The sequence below is a fragment of the Labrus mixtus genome, chromosome 4 (assembly GCF_963584025.1).
Source record: "Labrus mixtus chromosome 4, fLabMix1.1, whole genome shotgun sequence".
Classification (NCBI taxonomy): Eukaryota; Metazoa; Chordata; class Actinopteri; order Labriformes; family Labridae; genus Labrus; species Labrus mixtus.
Window position 1 is genome coordinate 30,051,695 of NC_083615.1, and position 16,751 is coordinate 30,068,445.

Genomic DNA, 16,751 nt, shown 5'->3' on the forward strand with positions numbered 1-16,751 from the left:
TTTAAACAAATATGGGTTTTTTTTCTTCCTTAGTGATATGGACCCAGACAAAGACAAAATGGGAGGGTAAGAAGCCATCATTATTCAGTTCAATTTTAGGACTAGGTGATCAAATGTTTTTGTAAACCTGCATTTTAACCTGAGATCATGTGAGTAGAGATGATCAGGGCAACAAAGGGGTTTCCAGGGAGTGTGTGTGGTGGGTGGGGTGGGGTGGGGGGTGGGGGGGGTGGGGGGCAACATCACTGGGGTCATCAGGTGGACACCCTGCTTCAAAGGTTAAAGCTCTGTTGTAGCTTTCTGCAGTAAATGAGTCTTGCTTGCACATCGAGTTGACCTTGTAGTCTTTAATGGCAACAAGTGTGTGTCAAAAGTGAGCACAGACCTCATTGAGATAACATAATCAATATGTTGACTTACAGTATTTCTGCAACAACAGTGGCTTTGTTTCATCTGATTTAATTCACTGGTCAAACAAAGTGACTCGCTGACAGTAAAAGTAAAGCGCTGAGTGTTGTTTTCTACGTTATTGTACACTCACCCCAACATTATTTTTTAGGTTGTTTTTCTGAGAATAGGCTAAATTACATGATAGAAGACTGAAGGGCATGTTGAACATCTGGTTATATGAAAATGTTGTAAGACTTTAGAACCATAAGACTCATGTTAGTCTCCTTCTTTGTTTTGGTTTGGAATCAGAAATCAGAAAGTCAATACTTAAAAACCAGGTTGAATAAAACACTCCTTGAGGCGCACTCACACTAGTCCGTGCCTTGCTTAAGCACTATTGCCTTCCTCCCTAATCCCCTGCTGGACCGCACTCACATTGCTCCAGGACTAACCGGGGTCGAGTCTGCATCGGCACATCAGAGAAAAACACAGACAATATGACTGCATTTACTGACTCTGTGGCTCATTCTGAGTCATTTCAGTCAGATACAGCCATAACATTCTTTTTCTTTGATAACGGATCCAATATATTTTATGTTTACGCTGTGTACCCGTGCTCGTGATCGTGCATGAACTGTTCTGTGCCGAAGCGCAACTCTTCCATCCGTGCCAGGACCGAGGGAGTGTACCCAGAGCAATGTCACTTTGGGGATCAAATGTGCTCTGTACTAATTGCCCAGTGTGAGTGCGCCCTTACTGTCAAGATCTATTTAGAGGCAAATTACAAACATAGAATTTTCTTTTGTAATTTGTGTTAACTGACCTTTTTGAAGTAGAGGTTCTTAAAGGGAAAAGTATTTACTGAAACCTTTTATTTATTTCTAGAATTCTGTGTTAAAAAAAATAGCAAGAAAGTCTGTGTCAAGTAGAATTTTTTTCTGGGTGTAGTTTAGTGGGTGGGGTGGAAATCCTTCTCTTTGTTCTACTGTCATGTAACCTCGTGCGTGAGAAAGAATGCAAAGAGGTTTTATTCAAACTACGTCATATTTGTATTACAGCAGTCATCAGATTGTTCAGTCAAATCTAACCCCATTATTACCCTCGTTGCATAAGCTCTGATGTTGTTAAAACCAGCAAATGAGGTTGGTTACAGAAGCTTTGAGGTTAGCTGTGACCTCATTCCCTCCAGGCCTTTTCCTTCCTCTGTCTATAACCTCCCGTCCCAAACGTTCAAACCTTAGACACAGACATTTGTTTGACAATTTCCCCCTCTCTAATTGTTCTTTGTTTTGTCTTTGCAGTGACCACCAGGGCAGGATTAAGAATGCCAGGTATAAAAACTCCTTTCCATTCCCTCTCCGTTTCCTTCCCCATACCTTCTAATCTCTATTACATGAATTAAATGTCACTGCGTCTGCTTAAGGACAGAGGGAGCTTTGTATACATTGATAACAAGAAACGTCATACACAGGAAGTGTATAGATCACAGCATTACGTGGGGAGTGTAAAAGCATACCTAACGACTAATGACAAGCTCCCTTTCTCTTCTGAGCAGCAAGTTAAGGCAGAGCAGACATGTTTGGATAGATACTCTGAAGTGTTCTCACAGTCCTGAAGGATAGACTCAACACCAAACATGGCATTTCATCTTTCAGCTTCAGAGAGCAGCGTGTTTCTAGCAGTTTTAAACCATGAGACTAAGGTGATGGATTATACGGAGTACAAGAATTCAGCCTGTTAAAGGATAACTTGTTCGGTCTTGAATCTATGTCACCTGCAGTTTTAGGTTTGAGTTGTTTTTTTTGTTTTTTTTCAACCAATAGGTTTTTTTTTGTGTGTATTTTTCCTCTGGAATATTACCAGCAGCACAATGGGGAAATGAGAGGGGAGCCATCAGTGTTAGGTCGCCGTCTGTTAATGCCTGCTGCTTCTTCCTCTGCAGGGAGGCCCACAGCCAAATCGAGAAGCGTCGCAGGGACAAGATGAACAGCTTCATCGACGAGCTCGCCTCACTGGTGCCCACCTGTAACGCCATGTCCCGCAAGCTTGACAAGCTGACGGTCCTGCGCATGGCTGTCCAGCACATGAAGACACTCAGAGGTCAGGACCAACTACTAAAACAGATTGTTAGATACTATCTTGGTAAATGCAGGAATCGGTAAGCTGTAGTTTATACAGTGACGAGTAGGTACGATTCAGACTTTATTAAGAATTCAAGAGAAAGTTAATCTGTGTGTCTTTTTTGTTTTGTATCCGTGCTGTCTATGTGTAGGTGTGCGCTCCCCCTCTCATATTGTTGCATATTGTTAATTAATGAGTCTTAACCAAGATAACAAAAACTCTTTGTAGCTGCAAAATATCATTCAATGAGGCAGAAAGGGAAAGAGAGGCAGACTTCAAGCCTAATGAAATAGTGACCAGTTGTAGTTATTTGTCTGGTTATTTCTAATTACCTGGAGTCTGGGAGAATGCAGCCAAAGAGAGTGAAGCAGTAAACTTCTCTTTTATTCTCTGTTCAGGCAGCTGACAAATACATTATTTTTATTTGACTAACAAAGGATGCAAAACAAAATGGATTGAGCAATACTGAAAATAATTGTGCGTTGCAGTCTGTATTAAAAATGAATGAGGAAATGTGTTCGATGAGAGCGACTAAAGTGATGAAAGTTTACTACTTTAACACAAAGAGGTCTATACAGAGTTTTAACTGCTCCATGTCCAGGTGCCGTGTGCTTAGATCCAGGTGTAAGTGGTGTGTTTACTGTTGTTTGCAGGTGCAGCCAACCCCTACACAGAGGCCAACTACAAGCCTTCCTTCCTCTCAGATGATGAACTGAAGCACTTGATACTAAGGGTGAGTGCAGTGCTATTTGTTTATTTTGACATGGACAGTGAACAGCCACTTAGCTGTACCAGAGTCAGCTAGAAGCTCATTTACATCTGTATTCAGGCAGGAGACGGAGACATGTCATGGTAATCTAGATGGACAGTCAGTACAACACCAAAGTGCTGATGAGGCTCATTTTCATCACATTTAGTCTTTATGTGTACTTGTTATTATATACAATATAACTAAGCTATCTACATCAGAGCAACATCACACCATTCATTCTAAAACTGAAACAATTAGATGTTTTGATTTCCTTAATGAAGAACATGTATAAAGTGTCCCATGTTTATTCCTGTGTGTTTGTGTATTTGACAATGCAGGCTGCTGATGGTTTCCTGTTTGTGGTCGGCTGTGACCGTGGAAAGATCCTCTTTGTGTCTGAATCGGTGTACAAGATTCTCAATTACAGCCAGGTATGCTAATGTACTGTTGTTCACTGGTGTCCAGGCACTTATTAACCGCTCTGTGCTCTAACGGCCGGTGCTGATATGAAATGAGTTATGTTAAAGCTACTCAGCTTTTCCTATACATTAAACCTTTCGAGGTGAATTCTCTGGACAGCCATTGAAAATGATACAGAAGCACATAGCTTCCATAGAAAAAGCTAGTGTTCCCACATTTCAGCAAAATATCACTATTAAGAAGCATCACAACTTTCTAGTGCACACTGGAGATTCTGTGTGTCAGCAGTTCAGTTTTAAACTTAAGATTTAAGGTTTTTTTAGTTCCTGGAATCACTGCCATGGTGAATAATTAATGTAGCATTTATCACAGCACCGACTTCAGAGAAGTTAAATGTTAGCTGATGGAGATTTTTAATTTAGTTCTTTATTCTACTCCACTTTCCCTTCATTCCCTCTGTTCTCTTCTCGTCTCCAGAATGACCTGATAGGTCAGAGCCTGTTCGACTACCTTCACCCTAAGGACATAGCCAAGGTCAAGGAGCAGCTGTCCTCTTCCGACACAGCGCCACGAGAGAGGCTCATTGACGCTAAAAGTAAGAAAATACTTCACTAGAATCCAGCATTTGGGTTGTGTTTTTCCCCCATAGGATTAAAGCTGTAGCTACCAACCATCTCAAGGCTGCCTTCTTAACGTCAGTCAAAATACTAACTCTGAATTTCAGCACCTGGTTATATTGTCCATCAATGAATGGAGTTGTTTTTAAACTGAAAGTATATTCAGCGTGTTTGCTTGCTGCAGCTTTGTATCCCTGTTTGGCTCATTGATAGCACATTCTTTGGTATCACATCGTTCTGAGTCATTGCAATAACTAAGCTAAAGGCTGAGAAAGAGCAGAATTATTTATTGTTCCTCTTAGAAATATGGGGTTAATTATTTTTTATTTGGTCATTTACATCTTATTTTAAGAGAGGGCGAATAGAGAGATATGTCAAGGATTTACCTCTAAATAACTCCCTACAGAGGAGCAAAGGCTGAATAGATTTCCTTCATACATTTCCTGCAAGGAAACAAAGCAAAGTTAGCAGAAGAGTGGAAATAGAGGCCCCCCAAAATGACAAAACTTAATTTAGCTACAGGAATGTTGACCTGATGGTTAGAATGTATTTCCAGAACAGTTTTATCTATGTTTGTTTTTTTTAAACAAAGGGGGGAGAGATTTCACTTTCCACATTTGCAGATAATCTTTTCAACTTTTGGCTGGACACAAATGTTATTTGATTAAATGTGAAGGAATGATCTGCAGCCTGTTGCTTTAACTCTTTGTTGTTTGTGTTCTTTGCAGCCGGTCTTCCAGTGAAGACGGACATCACCCCGGGTCCTTCTAGACTCTGTTCTGGAGCAAGACGGTCGTTTTTCTGCAGGATGAAATGTAACAGGCCTTCTGTCAAAGTAGAGGACAAAGACTTTCCCTCCACTTGCTCTAAGAAAAAAGGTACAGCACCTGCTCACCTAAACCAAGAATAACACTCGTATTCTCTCTAGATAAAAGTCGCACACATTTCTCCTTTTGCCCTCAAATCTAATGATGCTTTCCAAGCCCTTCTAAAAGCAGCTTTGTGCTGTTTAAAGCATCTCAGTTTTCCTCCTTCAGTACCAGTCAAGAGCTCTTCTTCACAATCAACCTGTACCCCTTGTACTGAAAACACTTTGTTCAGTCCTTTCATTACTGTCTTATGAGAGCAAAAGCCCTAATTTCCTGGTGTTCCTCTGTTTCTATTTTTAGAGGCACATCCTTATTAGAACCAGGAATCACACCTCAGTTGGCATGAAAGCATCTGTTATACCACCCAGGAAGTTGGCCTCTTTGAGTGCATGCATTACGTTATTTACCTTACCCTTATTCAATCAAAGCAGTCTGTGAAAAGGAAACTATCAAAGACAGAAGCAGCAGTAACACAAACCACAGCTCTGAGTGAACTGATCACAAGTACGACAGCTCACAGTAGCAAAGAGAGAGAAAGCATGTGAATATGCAGCTCAGCATGAAGGGCTAATAGAGATGAGATTTTTAAAGCTCTAGTGATGTAGCATCCTCTTCCATCCACTCTTGTATTTCAAATGATTTGCAGGTGTCATGACAAGCCCCTGTGATTCATTCAATCATTTGGGCTAAATTCATCCAGCACACAGGCCACTGACTTTTGATCAATGGCAACTATAGTGTAACAGTCTGAAGAGATGCTAAAAAAAACGATGCAATACATTGTTTTAATGTTTTAGTTAGTTTTAGTTTATTGTTTTTCTAAACGTTTAGAAGAGCACATCCCAAATGTTTTTCAAGCTTTAAGAAGCACATGTCTTTTTCAGCCCTCTTCATCATAAGTGCTGCTTCGGCCTGAGAGCAGATGAAACATACTGCTTGTGCTCTGTTAGTCGCTCATGGAGGGGAACTGGAGTGTAAACTGAGTGTCTTTATAGTCAGGAGAACATTTACAGGCCATTCTAAAAAAGCCATGCAACCCAGATTGTCTGCATCGCCATTCATGATGAATTTTTTAGTGCTTTTATCTTAATATTACATACGGACAAACTTTATTCTCCCTCTGAAGTCATACTCTGTGTTCCACAGTGGGGACTAAAAAACTGTCATATTTTAGAACTCCTCAGGGACCAGTGGTGATATCTTTTTATTTCAGTGCAGAGTCTAAATCAAAAATGTTTTTTCAGGTTTATAAATAGAGCAAGATATGTTAAAAAGGAAACTTAAGAGTTTGATTATAGCGGAGGCTCCAACAGGGAGTATTCCTGTCCAAAGGTTCAAGTTCAGTATGTGTGACACAAACAGTTCTTATGGAGGCTAAAACTCATGCCTGCATCTCAGCACATAAAAGCACCCGGGGAAAATGTTACTGCATCAATAAAGTCCATGAGCATTTAAACTGTAGTCAATGTCTTGCCTTAATGCATATTGATGAGAAATATACAGAAGTGAAGACATTTTAGTATTTGAGAGGTCAGATAGAGTGAGTCCAATTTCTCCCTGTCATCTAAAAAAAAGCTATGGATCAATGCTCATAAAGTGTTATACTCAACAGTTAAACAGGGACTCATGGAATTGAAATGCTACTTTAAGATGGTAAAACTTAGAACGTGCAGCCAGCTACCTTTTGACATTAGACGTGACCACTCAGACAAACTGAGATCAGCAGAGATAAAGCTGATTTAGTCCCTTTGTGTCCTCATCGGATGGGTTCAAGCACTCATACTGCCTGTAGGACTTGAACACTCAGTCACTGTAGTTACATGCAGAAGAAACCTTAGAACTGCGGCTGAAATGCAAAGGTCAAAGGTATCTTTATTGTCCCCGCAGGGAAATTTGTTTGCAGCTGGAGACATACAAATACATAAACAACACTAATAAATCATCCAAACATCAAATGCATAAGTACATACAACATGAAACTTGAAGCCCAGCAGAGATCCTCCAGCATCATGATAAAAATGATAAAAGTGAAAGTGCAATGAGCAAGGAATTAAAATTCAACTGCTATTCAACAGACGAATAGCAGCAGGTACAAATGAGACCCGATGCCTTTTAGTCTTCACCACAGACAGTCTGTACAGTCTGCCTGAGGAGAGAAGACTAAACTCTACAAAGAGAGGGTGATCAGGGCTCTGTAGGAGAGAAGTCACCTATCTGCTGTAGAGGTCGCTCAGCTGGACTTGACTCTCTGTCTCTACTGCTTGTTCGTTAAAAGGTTCCTTTATGCGCGTGTGTCAACCTGAGTCACCTCGTGTGCTAATCTTAAAGATGAAGAGAGAGATGATATGATAAGTTGAATGTAAGACATGTCCCGATGGATTAAGTGTTGTCAATTTCCCTTTTATTGTTTAAATAATGGATACAATGTCCATTGTGCTAATAATCAATAGTATCCAAAATCACTGAAGCTTTAGAAAATATTTTGCTGCACACTGTCTAGATTTACTACATTTTTTTTTTGTAATTTAGGAAGTGTGATAGAGTTTGCTTTGATTGGGTACCAAGAACTTGTATTTTTGTTGCCCTGGTAACCAAACAGATATCATATCATTGGATTTTTGCTAGAACCGTATCAAAGTTTAAAAATCTTTACCCTACCACAACTAGCAGCTAGGTCCCCAAACCCAGCATGAGGAGTAGGAACACAAAGAAAAGAGCTTAACTGTCCCAATGCATTGAGTGTTGTCAATTTTCGTTTTATTGTTTAAACATTTTTCTTGTTTGAGTCTTAAATTACCTCGTGAAAGCATGTAAGCTATTTTAAAATCTTCAAGCATAAAGGTTTAAAAAGTGATCAACCCGTCAGATTATGTAAGATTAAGTGAACTGTAAGAATCTCATAATCCACCCAGTATGGGGATGGCATCCTACTAAGATGTTTCCTGTCCACTCCTGATATAAGCTCTAACAGCGCCCCCCCCCCTTGTCTCTGCAGCAGACCGTAAGAGCTTCTGCACAATCCACAGTACAGGCTACCTGAAGAGCTGGCCGCCTACCAAGATGGGTCTGGACGAGGACAACGAGCCGGACAACGAGGGCTGCAACCTGAGCTGCCTGGTGGCCATCGGCCGCCTGCATCCCCACATCGTCCCCCAACCCAGCCTGGCAGACATCAGGGTGAAGCCCACAGAGTACGTCTCCCGGCACGCCATCGACGGCAAATTTGTCTTCGTGGACCAGAGGTGAGACTCCAAAGCAACGTGTAGAGAATTCAACTGGGTTTGTGTTGGGACAAAGGAAAGCCTCTGTGATTTACTCATCTTCTAAAATTATGTATTTTTTAAAAGCAATTTAACATGTTCCAAAAAAGTCCTAAAAGGCCTCCTCAGCTTATCTTTGTTTATCTGAAGTCTACAGTGTGTAGTTGTGTTGTAAACATGTTTACTGTGAGCAATATTAGAAAGTAGTAAAGAGGATCTCTTGAAGATTGTCCTTTAGTGTATCAGGCGTTCTGTACAGTACATAAGCAGTTAAATAAGAAGCTCTTTGGTGGTAAACTGGTTTTGAAAAAATAAATGACAGAGATTTCCCTCCTAGAATACTCCTTTGGATGGGTATATTTATGTGTTCAAAGGAGGGTTGAAGCCTTTCAGCTACTGCCATCTTGGGGGGCTTCTTTTGTTGCAGCTATAGTAGGCTTGATGGATACAACAGAGTGTTGTTAAAGAAGTTTGAGTTTTTCTATCTTGGTCAGGATTGTTGTGTGTGGTGGCACTGAATGAAAAAGGAGTTGACATGTTTATATAATGGGACACATATTTACGTTGAAATATTTCAGTCTTCCCGTGTATATCCCGGATATAATCTACATCTGTCTTTTTTTGGCCAACTAAACCTAGACTAGAATCTGACATCATCATCTCAAATTAGCAAGAGGAAAAATATAAATAAATCACTTCTTGTTGCTTCCATAATGAGTTATTATACTGGTTAGTTATATGTTTAATTTTGGTCTTAAAGAAAAGCTAAGGAAGGTTTTTTTTTCTTGCTGCAGATCAATATGTTTGGAACTTCTGTTTTCTTTCATATGTTTAAGGAGCCACACACTGTAAGTCAATAAAACCTTTCTCTCTATGTCCATGCAGAGCAACAGCCATCCTAGCCTACCTGCCCCAGGAGCTGCTGGGAACCTCCTTCTATGAGTATTTCCACCAGGATGACATCGGCCACCTGGCAGAGTGCCACAGACAAGGTACATCTGACAGATAGATAAATAATGCTATGTGAATTATTATTATTTTGTTTTCACTAACACTGTTGATGGATGTGTCTGCAGTGCTTCAGATGCGAGAGAAGATCAACACCAACTGTTACAAATTCAAAATAAAAGATGGCTCCTTTATCACGCTGAGGAGCCGCTGGTTCAGCTTTATGAACCCCTGGACCAAGGAGGTGGAGTACATCGTCTCCACCAACACAGTTGTGTCGTAAGTATCTAAAGACACATCACACATGTAACACTGATGACAAAGAGATTTAAAATATCAAAAATAATTCCACAAATGCGTGTTCTTCTCCAGGTGTCCCATGATGGAAGTATCAGAATACCCTCAATCTGCTGCCTCACCTCAGAGCATGGACAGTGTTCTCACCTCAGAGGGTAAGTACACACACTCCTGTATGTGTGGCTAATTTATCTGATTACAACAAATCTTTACACTTACTGAAACCTAATTATCCTGATTGTTATTGATTGACAGGTGGAGGGAGGCGGGCGCTGCAGACGGTGCCTGGCATCCCTGGTGGCACAAGAGCAGGAGCAGGCAAGATTGGACGCATGATTGCAGAGGAAGTGATGGAAATCCAAAGGTGAGAAGAGATTACATTTGTATATTTTAACCCCTAAAAAATGCTGTGACCTAGTTAGAAATCAGGTGATTGTGGTTTAGATGACACAGAAAGATGTTTTATCCTACATCAGAAGCTTTCCGTGTTGTGCAACAAACTTTGCGTTCAGTTGTTAATTAGGACAATGTTTTACGATTGCAGGCTCTCGTGCTAAGTTTTTAAAAAACCTCCAGACAAACGCTTACTCAGACTGTTGCTGTGGTGCTGAAATTATAACAGTTGTTCCCACTTGAAATGTACTAATTGTCATAGCAATGCTGACAAATTCCTGTACAAGTGTTAAAAGTAGGAGTGAATAGTTTGCATTAGGTTATTTGCACCGAGTCATATTTTTTCAAACAGGGAAATCTAATGATTAGAAAATGTGTATTTAAGAATCAACCATCTGTGTGTCTGTTAGGATTCGAGGCTCCTCTCCGTCAAGCTGTGGCTCTAGCCCTCTGAACATCACCAGCACCCCTCCACCCGACACCTGCTCCCCAGGGGGCAAGAAGGTAACACATGCTCACACACAGGGTCGCTCGTTAGTATTTTATCACATGTGACTGCAGTATGAAATCTATCAGACCTTACTTACCTTACTTTGGTGTCTGACATTTAGATATTAGTTTGAAAGAATTTGATTTACAATAATGATAATTTGCCTTAGTATTAAACAAAGTAAAGTAGGTTGTTGGTTTGAATTAAAATCCAGTTTAAATATCTTTAAAATTAAATTGTCATATTTCTGTATTTCTCACAATCTTCACAAACAACTTTATTTTCTGAACCTTGTTTCCCTTCACTTCTCATAATCTCACACACATACACCTGTCCTCTCTTTACAGCACACAATGTCCCACCCCGCTTTAAGGGCCTTCAGCAGCAGCACATTTCATAATCTTAATAAACACTCCAGGTGTTTCACTCAGGAGTCTGCCCACATCAGTGGACGTCTCTCTCTCTCTCTGATAACATGCAGAGCGTAGAGAGCGGCTCCATAAGTTTATCAATCTTAGATGGCGGTCTTGATCTTGATCTGCTTCATTGTTAACCATTATCTTAAAGATTGGCATCATAACCCAGGTGTTGGTTAAATTATCTACTTGAGCCACTTTGATTTGGGCAATCACATTTTTAGAAAGTTTTCTTATTAGCCTGCTTGCTTTAAGTTTCAGGAGAAGGTCAATCATGCTTTCCATTCAATTCCACAGTTTCACATTTATGATCACATACACAATTATACACAGAACAATGTGTAGTGAAATGTCCAGCCAAGCATTAGACCATTATATACATGAAATAAATAAAATAAAATATATTAAAATTTGAATATATACAATAAAAGAGTAATGGAACGTGTTTGGTACATTTTGACCCAAGATGTAAACATCTAATGATAAATACACTTTATAGAACAAATGGCATCTTTCTACACTAAAAATTGTTTTTTTTTGATGCAACATATTTTTTAGGATACAATGTCCATTGTGCTAATAATCAATATTATCCAAAATCACTGAAGCTTTAGAAAATATTTTGCTGCACACTGTCTAGATTTACTACATTTTATTTTGTAATTTAGGAAGTGTGATAGAGTTTGCTTTGATTGGGTACCAAGAACTTGTATTTTTGTTGCCCTGGTAACCAAACAGATATCATATCATTGGATTTTTGCTAGAACCGTATCAAAGTTTAAAAATCTTTACCCTACCACAACTAGCAGCTAGGTCCCCAAACCCAGCATGAGGAGTAGGAACACAAAGAAAAGAGCTTAACTGGCTCCGTCCAAATGCAACACAATACACTTCTACAGATCGTCTCCCTGAAGAAGTTCAATCTCGTTCAGTTCATCAGTTTTAAAGGCGTAATGATAAAGCAACTTGTATCTACCAATGGCTTTAAGGCAGACTATTTTAATCACCCGGAGAAGTGTCTCACTGTGAGGTTGCCAGGCGACACAGAACAGAATAAAGAAAAAAACATTTGAAAGATCATTGCCCTTTTCCTTTAAGAGTTAATGTCTGGTTTATTTTATTTAAAATATCTCTTTTATCAGTTTCATAAGTCTCTGGCCTGATTCTTCTGCTGTATTTTTGACCTGATAGGAATCTTAAACTGATTAAAAGACATGATTATAGGTTTGATGTTTCTTCATGTACCTCTGACTGAGTCTGTTGTGAACAAACACAAAGATATCAGAGGACTGAATGGAAACATTTTCAGCTCAGGTGGAAACTGATCTGTGTTCACTGTAAACTGAGATGTGTGTGTATGTGTGTCACCTCTATAGATTCAGAATGGAGGGACACCTGATCTGCCCAGCACAGGGATCATTCCTGGACCTGATTCTGTAGGCTACCCATACTCCAACCAGTCCATCATGAGTGAGTCAGACACACACATTAACATACACACTCACACACCCTTAACACTCTGCTGTTTGCCCTTACAAACATTATTGTTTTGTTTTGGTCCAGGTGACAACTCCCACCTGAGCATAGACATCATGGACGAGCCCGGTTCTAGCAGCCCTAGCAACGACGAAGCGGCCATGGCGGTCATCATGTCCCTGCTGGAGGCGGACGCCGGCCTGGGAGGCCCCGTGGACTTCAGCGACCTGCCCTGGCCTTTGTGAGGAAGCTGTAAGGGAAAAAAGCAGAGAAAGACTGCCTCTGAGCACCAGAGCCACTGAAGGACAGATTCCAGTCAGGTTGAATTCTGGCTGCCATTTTTCTTGCTTTTTGCACACGACTACACTGCAAAAAATGTCTGTTTCAACAAATGATTTTTTAAAATGAAAATGTCTGTTGATTGCACAGATTTTTCCTAAAAGAGCAACACACAAATGGAGATGATGTCAGTCTGAGTGGCTCCTGCTGAAGTTAGGAATCCACTCATACTTTTTGATTCATCATTCCCTGCGAGTGGACAAGTGTGATATTTTTTGCAGTGAAAGTTGCATGCAGACGAGATGTTCCCTTACATCGCCACAGTGACTGACCATTACACTTAACAACAGTGGGGCAGATTACAGGACTGTGCTGCTAATGTGCCTGCTGATGGATCGAGCTCTGTCGAACAGTGGCTCTGGGTCAGCAGCCAGCCCACTCACCAACACAGGACTCCAAAGACATTCACAGACACTCATCCAAGGTTGATGGGGAGAGGAGGAGTGTTTGGTGGGGAGCAGTCGATGTCTGCCTCATGCTGCGACCAACTCAACATCTGGATAATGTTCAAGTCTCGTGGTGAGATGTCGTGTGTGGTGCGCACCCCCTACCCAGCTGATATTCAACATGGGTAATGAACACACAGCAGTTTTTCTCTGTGGACTCGCGTGTAAGATTCTAAAAAAGGTTTATTTCCCAGCCACAAATTATCACTAACATGTATTTCAGTTCATTTAAATAATGACTAAATATTATGTGTTGAAGCCACCTTGCTGCTGTTTCCTCAACTTACATAAGCGGTAACACACTTTTCTCCAACTTCCTCTTAAGCTCATCCTCAGAAAATATTTTCCCAGAAGGATTGAGGATTCTGTACTTTTACTGAGTTTAATACAGTTTTACACTTTTTTTTTGTTGCCTAAAATGACCTGAAGTACATTCTGTAAGTTATGATACCCATAATTATCTCAGTGTTGCAGCCAGTGACTCAGATCACCTGTTGAGTAGAGGTCTTCACAAGTCCAAAGTTCTGCCCTGCTTGTAAGGGATTCATCAGTGTTCCACTTCTGCTGAGTATACGGACGCTACAGGAAATGGATATAAATTGTGTGCAGATCACTCACTTGTGTATCGTCTTAGATGGCCATCATTTACAGTTTAAAAAAAAAAAATCCAATATGGTCACCAAATATACCTGGACAGTCCTCCCAGGTAGAGTGTATGTGTAGGAATCACCAACATCTTGCAAGGTGGGGAAAGGAGGATGTTCCTAAGGACCCTCCCCAAGTGCATGCTGGGATAGGCTTCAGCCCCTTGAGGGAGAAGTGGAAAGGATGATAGACGGTCCTCAGTCCAGTTAATTGCCTCAACAACAAAAGCAAGATTTTGACCATAATGACATGTGATCAAAGCTGAAAGCGAGTCTCCTCAGATCCACTTAGTGCAGCACATCAGACCCCAAATCCAACACAGTCCCCTCTACCTTTTTGAAGACCTCTACCTCGTTGTTCTTGAGTCGGCAGTCACAACATTTTTGCTGCAAGTCCTGAAAGTAAAGTTACCGAGCTCTCAGCAGAGGTAAAATAAAGAGACAGAGTGAAGGACTTCTCTGAGGACCTTTACTACGGGGAGTCAGAGCTGAATGGAGAACAGGAGGCTAATTGAATGTGGTGGGAGCTCCAGCTCAGTGTGCAGGTGTGTGCCTGATGTCTCTCTGCTGACATATTTCAATCTCTACAGAACTATTCAACTGCAAACAAAGACAAATCAAGTTCCTCACTGCCAATAAATGGAGGTCTGCTCCTCACAAAGGGCCTTCTACAGGTTAACACAGCTGGCAGGTACATTAGCTTCAGCCTGCTGAAACATCAACCTGATGGTGTTGGTCACAGGGTCTCCACCTCCTCATCTTCTCCTGACGGTAAACTCCATAGAAAGCACTTAGACTGTTGGTCCATGAACTATATCTAATCTAAAGGAGGGCTGACTCTTTTAGATTAGACTGCCCTTTGAAAGCATTTTTATTTTTTTGGTTTGCCTTTTGATCTATATATTTAAAAATGGACCTAACATTTGAGAACCTGGGCTTGGAAACAGCCACCTTCTAACTTGTTTTTTCTGAGTTTGTGAGAAGTTCAAGAGAAGAAAATGCCTCTGATGTAAACTCTATTACAAAACAGACAGATTTACTGTAGCGGTACTTTTGAAAAACCCATTTACTCTTGACTTTCAAACTCAACATTAGCACTTGTTAAAACTGACATACCATGGCTGCACCGAACTGTCAAAGCAAACTACCTTGTTACACCTGAGGGCTTTAATGTAGGGGCCGAGTATAGAAACAGGTCACTTCAGTGATCCAGCAGACTAGGCCTTTGTAACACAGATAGAGCCGATTGACATTCTCTTATCACGTCCTGTGACAGTTAAGAGGGTCACAAGGGACGGCCAGAAGGATCTGAGTGGAGTACTTCATCTCAGTGTCCGTTTCTTCCTCAACACAACCTCTTCACCTCGCCAGCTCTCTGCAGTCTCACACACCTTTAGTTGTCAGGAAGTGATAAGAAGTTTGCCTGTAGGGAAGGAAAATGCACAGACCACCATCAATCAAAAAATGCATCTCTGGAATTCATTTGTTTGGAGAGAAAAAAATCAATTGATGCAAAAAAAAACATGTCACAAAGAAAATGATATCATACATGACTGTTATATCACTCAATATATAGCAAACTGTTTTATATATCATCTAAAATACACAGAAAGAGAAAGAACAAATGTGGACGAGCTTTTCATTCCTTAAAAAAAGAGCATAGCATTTGGCATCTCTAAAAAGATTTCCTGTAAAAGTTCAAATATCCAGAAAGATGTTGAACAAGGCTCATAGATGTTCTGAATGTTCTCCTGCTGTCTGTAAAGACTGAATGAGCCGTCTTGATTTAAAATATGAAGAAAGAAAAAAACATTGTAAATGATAGCCGGATTTGGAAAGACAAAGAAAAATGTCTGAACTCATGAAACAGTAATAATGGAAAATCTCTTTCTACTTGTTCTTGATTCTTTCCTACATTTGAGATTTTAGATCGTTTTTTCTTTTTTTTTCTTTGCCCTTCTCACGTACTTGAGGTTGATTTGTTTCTTTATGGACATGTCATGACAGATCAGTCCTGACCAGCGTCTGTCTGATTTGAAACTGTGTGTGATGTAGATTTCTTTTCAACCCATGAAATCCCAATATTCTTAAAACTTTGTCAAATTAATGTAAACACTGGACCTGTTTAGTTCACCAGAAATCAGGTATCAGTGTGCACTACCTTAAACTTTAAAACTTAAATTCTTTTAAATGGACAAACAATTGTTGATAATTAAACTTCTCCTTCTGGAGAAGTTCAAATTGAGCAATAACAGGCCATCTTATGCTAAAAGCTAACAAGTTTGTTTTAACAGAAAGCCTGGGAAATGTCATTCCTCGTGCTTTCATTTGGTTTTAGAGTCCCTTACACATTCAAAGCATTGCTGAGTTTTTTTCAGTGACTTTCTGAGTTCTTACAAAGGTTAGCCATATGTCATGAAGAAATCATGCTTCTCTGTACCACCTGTATGCGATGTGATACATTTTCTTTCTATACTGGCAGATGATGAGAAATGAAAGATAAAATGCTAGAAGTTGAAGCACAGCTTCTGTGTTGCCCATCTGAGTATACAACTCTGTAAGTGACCACAGTTGGATTGAACCAGGAATATAAACCCCCTCCCCCCTCCTGTCCTCCAACAGGCAGCAGCTGGCGAGGTCTCCTCTGTATCTGTTCTAGTGGTTTTCTCTTTCAATGTTTTTACGCTACACACTACAATAAAGTGTCGTCCCCCCCCTGTTGATATACCCCTCCCCACCTGACAATAATGTATCAAATCTTTAAATATTATCATGTTAAGAGTATACTTTATGCAAATATATATGAGTATGATGAGTGTATTGTATGTATCAGCAGTGAAATATTTTTAAAATAAAATTATTGGTTTCTGTCAA

At 40.2% G+C, this 16,751-nt stretch overlaps 1 protein-coding gene across 1 annotated transcript in view; it reads left to right on the forward strand.

Moving 5' to 3' along the window:
• The window catches only part of bmal1a (basic helix-loop-helix ARNT like 1a), a 29,436-nt gene extending 12,685 nt beyond the window's left edge, over nt 1-16,751 (forward strand). Inside the window, exons 6-20 of the mRNA XM_061036836.1 lie at nt 34-66; nt 1,692-1,721; nt 2,333-2,490; nt 3,165-3,244; nt 3,601-3,693; nt 4,160-4,277; nt 5,028-5,177; nt 8,164-8,410; nt 9,314-9,420; nt 9,505-9,655; nt 9,749-9,828; nt 9,929-10,037; nt 10,477-10,570; nt 12,349-12,442; nt 12,536-16,751. Coding sequence (XP_060892819.1) covers nt 34-66; nt 1,692-1,721; nt 2,333-2,490; nt 3,165-3,244; nt 3,601-3,693; nt 4,160-4,277; nt 5,028-5,177; nt 8,164-8,410; nt 9,314-9,420; nt 9,505-9,655; nt 9,749-9,828; nt 9,929-10,037; nt 10,477-10,570; nt 12,349-12,442; nt 12,536-12,693 — 1,702 coding nt within the window. The 3' untranslated portion in view covers nt 12,694-16,751. The remainder of the gene's footprint in view (nt 1-33; nt 67-1,691; nt 1,722-2,332; nt 2,491-3,164; nt 3,245-3,600; nt 3,694-4,159; nt 4,278-5,027; nt 5,178-8,163; nt 8,411-9,313; nt 9,421-9,504; nt 9,656-9,748; nt 9,829-9,928; nt 10,038-10,476; nt 10,571-12,348; nt 12,443-12,535) is intronic.